The 14,137-nt window shown below is 37.4% G+C and overlaps 1 protein-coding gene across 10 annotated transcripts; it reads left to right on the top strand.

Moving 5' to 3' along the window:
- Positions 1-9,119: 9,119 nt before the first annotated feature.
- On the top strand, positions 9,120-12,088 carry LOC133734658 (ABC transporter G family member 7-like). 10 transcript variants are annotated; one of them, XR_009858483.1, is made up of 8 exons: positions 9,120-9,423; positions 9,535-9,569; positions 10,231-10,281; positions 10,501-10,577; positions 10,786-10,855; positions 10,963-11,036; positions 11,221-11,337; positions 11,852-12,085. XR_009858483.1 is itself a non-coding variant. In XM_062162270.1 (6 exons), the coding sequence occupies exons 1-5, from the start codon at positions 9,270-9,272 to the stop codon at positions 11,314-11,316; spliced, it is 372 nt and encodes a 123-aa protein (XP_062018254.1). In that variant the 5' UTR covers positions 9,120-9,269; the 3' UTR covers positions 11,317-11,337; positions 11,852-12,088. The 10 variants fall into 10 exon arrangements, 1 of the variants encoding a protein (XP_062018254.1); XR_009858478.1 differs by having other exon boundaries at positions 9,499-9,569; XR_009858484.1 differs by having other exon boundaries at positions 9,120-9,393; positions 9,499-9,569; positions 10,231-10,577; positions 11,852-12,088.
- Positions 12,089-14,137: the final 2,049 nt, after the last annotated feature.

Raw genomic sequence — 14,137 nt, 5'->3', positions numbered from 1 at the left:
TTTTTTGTCTTTTCTAAGGATAGGGCATTAGACTAAGTTTTTGATCACATTTCGACATCTCAACCGTTCAGTTTTTAGGCCCTAATGTGTAGATCATTTCTGTAAATTTTTAGCCGAATCGGTGATCGTTAAGGTATCAAACTAGATTAAATCAATTGACGAACGAAATCTGTTAAACTTGAACCGTTCATACTTATAATCTTAAATCGTCATTTTGAATGCCTTAATGATAATCAATTTGGCTGAAAATTTGCAGAAGTGATCTACACATGAGGACCTAAAAATTAAACGGTTGAGATGAAAAGATATAATCGGAAAGTTGGTTTAAGGTCCTATCCCTAAAAAAGACCAAAATTGGCTACTAATTTTGTTTCTAGATTCAATTTGGTCATGAGCTATAATTTGCTGGTAAAACCATAATCACTGATTGTTGAAATTGAACCATTTAGTCTTTGTTTTTTCAGTTAAGATAGCTGAGCCTCTATTTAATTAGTACATGTCAACTGCGCAGTTGACGCAACAATGACGCGATTGTGCAATTTGACTCTATTTGGCAATGACTCCACTGTGATAAAGTAATCTGGGGTTCACATCCAAAACCAATTGGCAATGGATGGAGTGGCCCAAACCCTTATAAACCCATAGGCAAGGTCCCATTTTTCCCATGTGGGATGTATATATTCTCAACACGCCCCCGCACGTGTGGTGAATTTTCAAGCCATACACGTGGACAACTTTGGGTGACGTGGAGCCCGTGTGGCCGTTAGGCATGCACACGTGGGTAACCCGCTCTGATACCATGATAAAGTAATCTGGGGTTCACATCCAAAACCAATTGGCAATGGATGAAGTGGCCCAAACCCTTATAAACCCATAGACAATGTCCCATTTTTCCCATGTGGGATGTATATATTCTCAACACACTACACAGTGACTCAACAATTAATGATCTGTTTGTACTTAATATTCTTAACCAATGATGCTATACGTTTCGATGAAAAAGATGATAGGTAAAGGTCAACTTCAAGTGTATATGAGTCTTGTTTGGATATAGGATTCACCTTTGATCATGGTTTTCGTCCACCAAAAAAATTATCCGACTTGTTTCTCTTGTTACACGTAAACAACACTATGCCGAAAAAGAAAACACAAACATGAATCCAAACTTTGGTATTGGTTACGTTGCCCTAGCCTACGCCATACATCAGAGAAAAAAGAAGAAGATGGGATGAGTATGTGGACTGGTAGAGCTATCCCATACATCCGGCCACCTCTTAGCTCACTTTATTTATTTATTTTTCGTCCATTAATTTCAGCAAGGTCACTTTATTCTCTTAGGTAAACATGCATGATGATATCTCTGGCAATTAAGGAAGCATCTCCTTTCCATTTTTCAGCCAAGGAGAACTGAGTATGACTATTTCTTCTCCTACGTACGCTTAGCCCTAAGACAGAGGTGGAGCTCCCCTGTTACGATCACCTGCAACGTAGTTCCATTATTGCTCTTTTTCCCTGTTGCACTGTTCTTGAGCTACTTGATTTTTACCTACTTTAGGGCTCCTTCATTATGTAAAATTATATCTTTGTTGCTTTATGGCAATTGTAGATTTGCATTCTATTTTTACTGGTTAAGTTGCTGACTTCATGTTTCTTCCTTACCACAAATATCCCCGACCCACTCTGGTTCAACTCCATTAGAGTTGAATTTAAGGTCTCTCGGGAAGGTACCACTAAGTTTGATGGTATGTGGGTTCTCTTTTGTAACTTTACTGGAATCACTGTGTAAACCAAAAAAATTGATCGAAAAAATTCCAAGGATTAAATACTGTTTACTCCCTATATTTATAGGGTTTCATCGTTTCAGTCCCTGACCTTCGAATTTCACCTAAAAAGTCCCTGAACTCTCAATTTCCTCCCAATTGGTCAATGCCGTCAAAATTTTCTGTTAAAGTTGCTGAAGATGTCTATTATGCCCTCACTTACTTTTTATTATTATTATTATTTTTTTTTTTTCTCTGTTTTATTTCTTTTTTTCATTTCACCTCTTGAAGGTCTGTGGATTGGAACCATCTTGATGAGGAGATGAACAGAAGGAGGCGAAAGAGCCGGAAGAAGAAGAGGTAAAAAGAAAAAACAAATAAATAAAAAAAGAGAGGAAGAGAAATATATATATATATATATATATATATACAGATCCTATCCAGAACGAGGCCTCGCTCTGAAATTAAAGTGCGAGGTTGGAGTTTAGGGTCACTTTTCGGTCGCATATCCACATCTCGACCGTTCAGTTTTTAGATACTGATATATAGATCATCTATGCAAAATTTCAGCAAAATTGATGATCTTTAAGGCATTGCAAACCTGAACCGTACTAGCTTTAAGGCAGTTATCAATGCCTTAACGACTATCAATTTAGCTGAAATTTTGCAGAGATGATCTATATATCAGTATCTAAAAACTGAACAGTCGAGATGTGGATATGCGACCGAAAAGTGACCCTAAACTCCAACCTCACACTTTAGTTTCAGAGCGAGGCCTCGCTCTGGATAGGATCTGTATATATATATATATATATATTTAAGTAAATGAGGGTATAATAGACTTTTTAGGGAAAGATAACAGAGTTTTTGACGGATGCTTGACGGCAGAGACCAATTGGGAGGAAATTGGGAGTTCAGGGACTTTTTAGGTGAAATTCAAAGGTCAGAGACTGAAACGATGAAACCCTATAAGTATAGGGAGTAAGCAGTATTTAACCCAAAATTCAAAATGCAATCTTGTCACTTCTTTTAGAATTATACACTGTAATTATATATATAATTTTTTTTTTTGAGAAGTAATTTTATATGTATAGACACCCTAATAGCAAATCACCCAATTAGAATCACCATAATCACATTAGTTAGGGAGCTAAATCTACAAAATTGAAAAACCGTACAAAAGAAGTAGTGCAGAGCTTCTGCTGTCGATCGTGCCTCTGTGGCTCTGTGCATTTCTAAATGGCAGGACTTCACCCAATCACCAATTCACCATAGACTTGGGCTAGTTAGCAATTAAAATATAGCACGTGCCACACGACTGGTCATGGCCAAGCATGCATCATGCGTGGGTGAAGAAGCCAAGTACTGATGAATTAATCACTGGTTAATTACCAAGCTGAATCCTGGTGAATGGTGATCGATCTATTTAACCTTCTCCAGCCATGCAAAAAGTTTCTTTAAATACTGATGAATTAATCACTGGTTAATTAGTTAATTACCAAGCTGAATCCTGGTGATCGATCGATCTATTTAACCTTCTCCAGCCATGCAAAAAGTTTCTTTAAATACTGATGAATTAATCACTGGTTAATTAGTTAATTACCAAGCTGAATCCTGGTGATCGATCTATTTAACCTTCTCCAGCCATGCAAAAAGTTTCTTTAAATATACATTCCTTCCATTCATACTCAAGCTTCCCCCCAGATCTTTAGCAATGCCATTCTCGAGAGTAAAGACTGAGATTTTGAGTTTTGTGAGAAAATATCCTCTAGTTCTTGTGGTGGCAAAGTTGATCGGAGATGAGGTAGGCTTCCCCTTCAACTCTTTACCAGTGCTTCCGGCCCTATTTCTGTACTTCCGACAGCTCTATAGGATGCCGACGTTGAGGGAAGCTGGTCACTCCCTTCTCCGGTCCGTACTGACCCTGCTGGGTTACCTGCTGATCATCTATGTTGTTGGTGGGTTGTTACTGAGGAGGAAGATGACGAAATGGCAGGTGGTGGATGAAGAACAACAAAAAGCAACCTGGAGTTGCTCCGGCGAGACCTCAGTCGGTAAATGATCAATTTCTTATTTTCTTTCATTCTTTCCTTATTATTTTTTATTTTTTGTCTTTCATTCTTTTTTCTTTTTATATAAAAACCTAACACACCGCCAATTGAAAATGTAGTCGGCGCCTGGGACCGAGCCTCAGTCGTGGAGTTTCTTCGTCCGGACCGGGTCAACCGAGTGCTGTTGCGGCACTGTCACCACCGAGGAAGAACTCCGGGGGTCGGTATTTCTTTCTCTCCGCTTTTGATTTAGTAACGACTGTGGTATTGTTTCTCGGTTTCTCCATTCTTTGATTTGGGAAATTAGGGTTTTGGGGTTTGAGGGAAACGGGAAATTGGGGTTTATATAAGCTGCCAGTGATTCTTGTACGCTTATGCTCATTTTTTCTTCATGATTACTCGTAAAATTTGTTGCGATTTCAGTATTTACAGTTATCCAAGCATGTTGAATATGTTGGTATATTTTTAATAGCTTTTACTTTGTATTTGAACAAAATATAATCGAAACCACAACTTTGTTGATTTGATTAATTTGCAGTAGCAAATAAAGCATGAACAGATCAACTTAACCCAGCAAATTAACTTGTGTACTTGAGTTTCTGAACTTGTTCACACTTTTACATCAACCATCTCTTCCCTTATATAAGGTACAAGATTAACCTACAAAATATCTAAGATGAAAACATATTAAACTAGATTAAAAGTACTTTAGAAACAAAATATCTAGCTTAATTTGAGTGGAGCAAACAGTAATGCAAGTGGCTGTAAAATATCTTTCACCGCAGTACGTTTCGCGGCAGCGAACGGACTCAACATTTAGCGAACAGACTTAGTTATTCAGCGAAATGTTAGTCGAGAACACTACTTCTCAGCGAACTCACTTCTGACTTTTCCCCACAGTGACCTCATCTCGCGAACGCACTTTAGCAAACATTCCCAGCGATCTCACTTAATGAACGCACTCATCTCGCGAACGCACTTTAGCGAACATTCGCAGATGGAGTAGGAAAGCATTAATTCTAACAAAATCCAGGGTGGGACTTGTATTGTTTCAAAAGGCACATTGAGCCAAACTGTGTGATCTGTTTAGTGTTGGATGTTGCCCCTCCCCTGTTATATATGACCTTTTCAAATTTAAGATGCTCTGGAATCTGTTCAATACTCTTTTGCTTTTGCTGAATTTCTTGTATCGATGAGGTTCTCAATAATGTGTTGTTTTTAGTATTTACGATACCACACAACTTGTGAGAAAGATAGCTCCACACTTGGAGATATACTGCTTCAAATCCAGCATTGGGTCAGCTTGGGAGGATCCTGTTCAAGGAAGAAAATGGACACTAAGCTTTTCTAAAGGGAAAGCTGATGACTCTTTGTAGGTACAATACATGTACATGTCGTGTTGGCATTCCCATACAAAACTGTGACAAAGTCCATTTACTGATCTCAGAGAATGTCAGGTTATAAATGCATCTCATGCATGAGCATGGGATTAATAGTCAGTCCTATTGGAAGTTCGTTTTTGGGAAGTAGGTTTTGGGTTTTATGTTATTGCGTTTTTAAAGATATTTCCAACTGATAAAATCATGGTATTGAAGTCTTAGACATTTTAGGATTTGTCTATTCCTAATTGATTTTCTTTAGGATTTGTTGGATATCTTATATTTAAAGTTTCTTTCCTAATAGGAGTTGGATTAGGGTAGAATCTTTGTGGGTTGATTATATTGCGTTTGTCGCTGTTAATATGGGGTCAACACACTGTTATAAGGTCCACCTTGAACGCAAGAATGTTGTGTGCGTCGTGCTTGTTTGCTTAAGATTGAGTTTTCACAAGAGTCAAAACACTTGGTCCATGTATAAGTGTTCTTGGTCATTTGCCCATATGCAAAGATTCTCTTGAGATCAGTAGAGAAGCTGTGAAGAAAGAAGAGCGATAATTGACGATCGTTCAAGTGAAGAAGGAGTTCGAGATTGAAGACAAGCTTCTTGTTAGATTTGTCTAGCAAGTGTAGCAAATTGAGTGCTACTTGAGTTTTGTAAAGAGCATATCCTTAGTTATAAGTTAATTGTTCTTTTTGGGTTCTCAAGAGTAAGAGCCCGCAGTGTTTTTAATCTCATATTTGAGGTTTTCACCAATGTTTTAAAAGACTAAGGCATAGCCGAGGCGTTTTTGGGAGAGCCTCAATAAGGCGTTCGCCTTGAGGCGTAAAGCGTAAGCCTTACGTATTAACGAGATTTATGTAAGTAAAGTTTCAGAACACAAAGAAGCACACATACCCATTGAATTACATAACTCATTAATCGAAAGGGTGATAAAAAAAGCAAGTCATGCACCAGTAATGTTATTCAAAATGCCTATACTTAATTACTTATATCAACTTATATCTTAAACAGAACATCCAAGTAGATTGGAACTTCATAGCATAGTTTTTCTATGAACAGAACAGCTAAGTAGATGGAAATTGTTATATCATAAACAGAACAACATTGAATTGAATAGCCTCAGACCTACAGATGATATAGCCTCAGACTAATAGAATTGAATAGCCTCATATTTTGGTCTCTGTATCGGCTTAACAAAGTTGGAAACGAGTGCACACATATATAACCCACAGAGTTTATAGGAATATGATTAGAACGTAGTTACTAGTTACCTATACATAAATCACCCAAATAACCCACATATATAACCCAAGGTCACAGAACTGTCAACACCACTCTTATTGAAGAAAGCCTCACAAAAAAAAACCTCACAGCATCCAAGCCTCCTAAATATGAACCTTCCAGATGTAATTCCACTTCCAAGCCTCACCTCATAAGTTAAACAAAGATTAGCATATTAAAAGAAGAATTGTCTTTTGGGGTTAATCCTTAGAGCAAGTCCACCCGTCGTCAAGAAATGTCAAGGTCGAAAAGTCAAGGGGTCGACCAGTCAAGAAACTGTTCACTGCCACTGGACATGTGTTTCCACCCGTTCTATTTCTTGACCAGTCAGATTTACTGTTCATTGGGAAAAAATTTTTTTATTGGAAAATTGAAATAGATTTGATGTAAATAGATGGTAATAATGGAGATTTATGGATAATTAATGTCATCTCCCTCTTGTCCGGCCACTGGACGTGTGTTTCCCCTTTGTTCGGCCATATTGGATATAAAAAAAATTAGAAAATGAAAGCAATAGCAAGAGGAGGAAGAACAAAATTGGGTTACTATTAGGGCTGAGATTTCTGAACCGAGAACTGATGGAACTGCCCCTATCCGAACCGAAATAGGCAGTTCGATCCGGTTCTGCTTCTTGAAAGCATCCATTTTTATAGGAACCGAACTGTTAAGACAATTTGCAGTTCGGTTTCGGTTATGCATTTGTCTAATGTTGAGGAACTGAAGAAACCGATAAAGAAGTACTCCAGCCCCTTTTGTTTTTAAATAAAGTACTCCAGCCCCTTTTTTTTTTTAAATAAAGTACTCCAGCCCATATATCTATGATAGATTTAGAAGCCCATATACATTATTTTAAAGTCCACTAGGCTCAGGCATGTGTAACAAACTAAAACACCCCCATTTTTTATCACCCATTTCGATCAGAGCGGTTTTGATATCAAAGTATTGAACTTTTCTTTAGTTCTTCACTTCTTCCCCATTTCAAAAACCCAGAAAACCCCAGTACTCTACCCGTTCATTTGAAATCCCAAATCGGCAAATCCTAAACCCTCGATCCTCATTCAATCGTCTGAAATCCCAAATCTCAAACACCCGACCCTTTTTATCCCAAATTCCCAATTCTCAAATCATCTAACCTTACCAGATGGCTTCGATTCAAGTACTCCTGGTCCAGATAATGAGATTGTCCTTAGAGAAGAAGAAGTTCAGTCACATCATCACCAAGAAGTCGAAAGAAGCAGCAAAACTTGGGTTTTTTTTCTTGTTGTGTACAGGAACCGAAAACAATGCATAACCGAACCGAAAAAACGGTTCTGGTTTCAAAACGGTTCCGGCAATGAAAATCGTCGTAACCGAACCGAAAAAAACTTTTCGGTTCCGGCAAAAAGTGCCAAAATCAGAACCGATCCCAGCCCTAGTTACTATGAAAGATAATTTTTTTGGGTGCGAGATGTAAAATAAATGCTAGGTATTTATAGAGAAATGTTTAGAATTTTTTTTGTTGCCGTTTATTAACGTTGCATATATATATATATATATATATATATACACACTACATATTAATTGTTTGCCTTTGGATCCTCTTCTTTGTTCAAACCAAGGGTTGGGATTAATTGACGGTTACTCTCTCTATTCAAATTGGACCAACGGCTCTGTTGCACATGGCACAGGCCGGCCCCTTCTTTGTCGCTACGCGACAAGCGACTGTGGTTCACTTTCTGCTTACTTGCGGCGCCACGCGTCAGCGTCTCGTCCTCCACTTCCTTCCTTCAGCGCGTCGCCTTCTCCACTTGTGTAGATGACGTCACCCACATTTAGGGCTGGGCTGAGTTGGCAGACTTCTTGGCTGGGTCAAGGAAAATGTCATGGCCTTGGCTTTTTTCTTGGCTTCGGTCAAGAAAGTCTAGCTTTTGACCAGCCAAAAGCCCACCACTGGAAACCCATTTTCCCCCTTCATGGTCACCACCTCAGCTTTTTCTAGCTGGTGACCGGTCAAAAACACACCGGTGGAGTTGCTCTTAGATGCACCTGTCAACACCACTCTTATTGAAAAAAGTATTGAATGCTAAGAATTTTCAAAATAAACCTGAGTCAAGCGATAAACTTCGATTGGAACACAACATCATTTTGATAAGAGCATAGTTAGGCGATGTTAATAGCGTTAATCTCCATACTTTCTTCGTTAGTTTAGTGTATTTTCTAGTTATTTACTTTGTTTTTTTGTTTTATAGGTATCTTCACTACTACAAATATTAGCTATAACGACACCCTACGAGGACACATATTTGTTGGTGTGTCCTAAAAGCCTTAAGAGGACGCGCCAAGAAAAACAGGGCAACTTAAGCCATTTTTTGGCCAAAATTTAAACTTTCCCACACACGAAGCCCCCTTTTTTTTTGGCCAAATTGAGAGTTTCTTTTGAAAATTAAATTGAGAAGTTTAACCACGCACGCACGCACACACTCACTCACTCTCTTTCATCTGCCATCTCTTCCTCGTCGAACGGACCAAATTGGAGCTCAGATTGTTTAGCTCTGACCAAAACAAATTCTCACCACGGATGGGTAATTCTCTATCTGTCTATTTTCTTCCTCTTAAGCAGAAAATTTGGAAAATTTATCGGAGCGAGTCTGACAGAGTCTCCCTTCTCTCTCTCTCTCTTTGATTTTAACACCGCCGATCTCTCTTTGGTAGGTTTTCCAGTCCCTCCCTTCACTTCAATTGATTCAAAGTTTTGTTGCATGTCGGTGTGAATTCGATTTAGAGATTTGATGGAGGAAAATTGAAAAAATTGGGGGCGATGGAGAAGGAGTTGTCGAAGGTGTTTGAGGAGGTGTCGAAAGCGGCTGATGCTACAAAATTGTGTGACGGAGGCGCCGAGTAAACTCGATGCCTTGACCTTGGATTGGTTTAAGAATTTTCCCGTCTCTTATCAGCTCCTCGTCTTAACCTAAGTAATTTTTTTTTTCTTTTTATTCAATTTTTTCTTTTTTAATTTTTTCTCTTCATCGTTATCTGATTTCTTATAGGTATGATATCGCTTCTGCTGCTGGCTGGGATTCTAGGGGCTGCTTCGAAGTTGGATTTCATATCAGTTACTGTATGTGGTCACTACTTCAATGTGTTACTTTTTGGCATTATTCATTTGTATGTGCTGACTATAATTTGTCATTGGAAATCTCTAGTTGATTGCTTGTTGAGTTACGGCCTGTATTCAATTTTTTGTTTATATACAAGTATAAAATGTAGCTATAGCCGCCTATTACATGGGATTTAACGAGTTGGGAAAGTTGAAGATGATATAGCTATATTGGCCAGAATTTGAATAGTATCAAATGCTGGCCATAAGGACAAAGAACTGTACTAACTAAACTGGGATTGATGATTTTTTGAAAAAGACCAAAGTGGAAAGGTTCAAGCTAAACCTTAAATGCATACTGGACAGTTTGAGCTGTTGTTTGCCTTGGGTACATACCACCAAAAGTATCAATCATATCTCATTTTTCATTTCTCTGTGAGATTGGTTGTTTGACCTTCCTAGATATGGATCAATTTCCATGTGACTAAACAAAATTGATATATCTATAGCTGTTAATTAATGGAGGTTATGGTGATAATATTTTATAATCCTTTTCATCAGCTTATTGTGTTTGAACGTGTATATTTAATTTTTGCTTGCAATAGCCTGCTTCTATAATTGATTTCCGTGGTTGCAGGACTGCAATTTTTTTTTTTTTTTTTTTTTTTGTTTTGTGTTTCAGGGGTTTGGTTAGGGTACTCCTGTGACTATCTTGTGAATTTTTTTGTTACAGGTAATTACTTCAGTTCCTGCATCATCTTTAAATGCAGATTGTTTTCTCTGACCTTTGCTATTTGTGATCGGTTGCACTGCTGGTAGTGAGAGTGTTTTCATATAAAGGCCTGCATCATATCATATTGCTGGTTCCCATTTGTGGCCTATTAGAAATCCTAGTAGCTTAGCAATATTCATGGTTGATAAAACTTTACTACTTGTATCATGGTTGCATCAGCTCATATATTTGGGTCAGTTATTTGGAGAATGGGAAGGTCTCAGACATCAATATAAGACAGAATGGGATTGCTGCAGGTGTGAAAATCTATAAACCTATTGAATTGAATTATTCCATGATTTTAGAGTACTTAGGTTTGATTCATGCAGAATTATACTTAAAACACAAAATATACATGTGTGTGTATTAAACGATAGTATGTCACATGAAAACTGTTATTTGTACAATCTACTTATCATATTTTAGGATTGTCAGTAAGCTGAGTGGCTTTTCTTGTATTTGGAGGTTATTATGTGAATGCAAAGAATACACCAATTATCTTTCGTTGGATTCCTCATGCAACTCTAATTAGATGGTAAGTTCAGAGATTATCAAGAAGTAAAAGTTCATTCCAATCAAGAAGTAAAAGTTACATGTTTTCTTTTCCACTTCATGATTGTATATTTCCTTTCATACTTTCAGGGCTCTGCATCAACGAGTTTCGCGGTCTTCAATTTGAGCATCAACATTCTTTTAATATTAAAGATGGAGAACAGGTACGGGAAGAACTCATGCTTACACTTTCAAATCTCTTGATTAAAAGATGTATCACAAACTCACCATGAAACATAGGCATAATCCTTATGACTGGCCCATTATGCACTCGCGTATAGATCATTGTGTCTCATGAGTCTTGACTTTCTATATCTGTTACATTCATTTCTTTTGCTTATTTTGCAGGCACTTGAACGCATCTCCTTTGGAGGAAGTCATATTAGGGAAACCGTGGTAGCTCAAAGTAGAATACTGTTGTTTTGGTATTGCACCACTTACTGATTCATATATATATATATGGAGGTATAGTTTTCTTTCAAAATTAAATAAACTCCACGTCTTGAATGTTTCCATTATGTTGAATTATTTCGACAAAGTTTGGAGGTCAGCTTATGTTAAAGCTCTACTTGGCCGGACATGATTATAGTTTTCACTTTCAAGGGCTTGTATGTTTATAACCTCAATGGTTATAACTTGAATTTATTGTTATGGCTTTGCTAAAATCTTGATGACTAACTAGTTACAGCTGAAAAGGATAGGTGCTATGACTGCCTATGAATGCTAGATTGAACTATATGCCCCTATGTATTGCTATGACTATTAATACTATGACTAAACTAGTAGAAGACAATTTTCTATGATTTTGAACTAGTTGTTGCCAATTCTTTTTAGTTTTAGTACTTGTAGTCTTTCAATTTCAGGTCATATTCTTTAATGAGCTTATTTACTTGATGTTATGTACTGTTATTGTTTCCTTAGTGGTTAGAACACTAGTTTACTATGTTCTTAGTTTCTTACTAAGCTTTTCATGATGTAGTGCCATGGAGATGTTTATCGAGTAGAGTGGGCAGAGCAGATTGATGGATTTTGGCGCAGATGAACTAAAATAGTTAGCATATGTATATGCAGATTTCTTACTTTGTGTAGCAGCAACTTTGGATTAAATTGGTCAAAACAGTAGAGTAGGACATTTTGGATCTTTATTCTCCTTTAATAAGATGGACTTATGGCGTTTGTAGATTACTTGTGTTGGATGTTTTCTATGTTGTATTGGATGTATTTGATATAAGGACTTGTTGATATGTCATATGTATGCAGATTTGATGGGAATGTACAGAAAATAAGACACAAAATTCATTCCTATATGTGTCCTAGTACAGAAAAGAGGACACATGGGAATGTACTTTTTTGTGTCCTCTTATTGATTTAAGGACTTCATTCTCAAATCATTGAGGACACAATTTGTGTCCTAGAATAGAAAAGAGGACATGTGAGAGTTTATTTTCTGTGTCCTCTTATGGATTTAAGGACTCCATTTTCAGAGCTTTTAGGACACATTTTGTGTGTCCTTGTATAGAAATGAGGACACATATTAGAGAATATGAGGATGCAATTTAGGTGTCCTCTTATGGATATAAGGACACGGGGACTAAAGCTTTTAGGACACACAAACTGTGTCCTCATATAGATAAGAGGACACATTTCCAGTGTCCTTGTTTGGGACTTATAATGACTCCCAGATAAAGGACTCTTTTTTAAAGAGTCCTTGTATGTATTTAAGGACACAGTTTCAATGTCCTTAAATCATGTTTTTGTAGTAGTGCTTGGAGTAAAGAAGAAGAAAAGAAGTAAATGAGGGATTGAAAAGCAAAATCGGGAAATCTGCCTGTGCAGATCAGATAACTTCGACAGAGCACTGAGACCAGATCAGAACGATCCAGAGGATGATCTTTATATTGATGGATAGCCTCGGATGTCTAGTTTCCGAATCTTTTTACAGCTCATCAATATCATTTTTCTAGAGGAAGTTATGGCTGATTTAGTACAAGAGGTCAGGCTGCGCGTGAATCTGAGGTTGGACTGGAATTTATGTTTCGAGGCCCAAATCACACCAAGAAGCCCGAGGACGAGTTTGTGCTTCATATTCCGACTTATGATGGACAAATGGCATGATGTGAATGGTTAGAATAAGTCATCAAGTTCAAGAGCCAATAGGAAAACTCCACCTAAGCACGTGAACCCTAATTCTTTTAGGTTTTGGATTTCCTAACCTCTATGGATATAAAAGGAGATCAATCTGCAGTAGCTCTCTCTCTCTCTTCTTCTTCCTCCCTTTTTCATTATTTTGTGTTTTTGATTCCAATTATGTGTAACTAAATTTCCAGTAGTTAGGGGGCAGTTGAAGCCCCTAGACATGATCCATAACATGCTTTGACATTCAATTTGTTTTCCAATTAATAAAGTTGAGGTTTTGTTTACCGATTTCTCATTGATGAATTCTATGTTTGTGTGCTTTGGAGACCTACTTAGTATGCATGCTAGGGTTCTAATACTTTGATTGTTTGATGCCTGGATCAATAGTTGGATTCCTCAAATTGTCTAGAGAAGTAATTGGTAGTTTTCACTAGCAAGTAAACAAAACCCTAGGTTTAGCGAGGCGCTAAGTTATTTGCGATGCCTAGTGATTGCTCAAACTCTTTTCAAACTTAATGATCTCTGCATGTTTACCTTTAGGTTGCATTGCTTGAGAATAGTTAAGGTGTAGAGCACTTCCTGCCTAGCGTACAAAGTAAGAAAGGGTAATAGGTTGTGTTCAAGCGTACCGAGCCAATTTGAGCGTCTTCAACTAAGTTAATTGGAAGTAAATTGGACAAAGTGTGTTGTGTGTGATTTTTGGAGGTGGATACTTCCTTCCTAGCTAGTTTCATTATCTTGATCTCAACCATTCTCAAATCAGCTTTTCTTTATTTTACCTTCTGTTCTCTGTTTTCCCGTATTTATTTAATATAGTAAACCAACTCCAAAAATTCCCAAATTTTGTGTGCTAGACACTTTACGTGTCTAGTATACCTCTGTAAATTTTCGTATTTTTCTAGGTTGTTTTGGTTAGGTTTTTAGTTTGTTTTTTTCGACTGTTGTTCAGTAGGAGCTGCAGTCACGTTTTTGTGACTTTTGTTGAAGCATTTAGTTTAACTTAATCCTCTGCGGGAGACCCTTATTTCCCTATATTACAATTGACATAGTTTCAGGAGAATAAGGAAAATCAATAGCTTTAAATTTAGCTATCACATTTCAAACTCAAATATACGAAGAATCAAAATCA

Source organism: Rosa rugosa, chromosome 2 (assembly GCF_958449725.1).
Source record: "Rosa rugosa chromosome 2, drRosRugo1.1, whole genome shotgun sequence".
Taxonomy (NCBI): Eukaryota; Viridiplantae; Streptophyta; class Magnoliopsida; order Rosales; family Rosaceae; genus Rosa; species Rosa rugosa.
The sequence above is the reverse complement of the archived record's forward strand: the minus strand, read 5'-3'. Positions and strand labels throughout refer to the sequence as shown.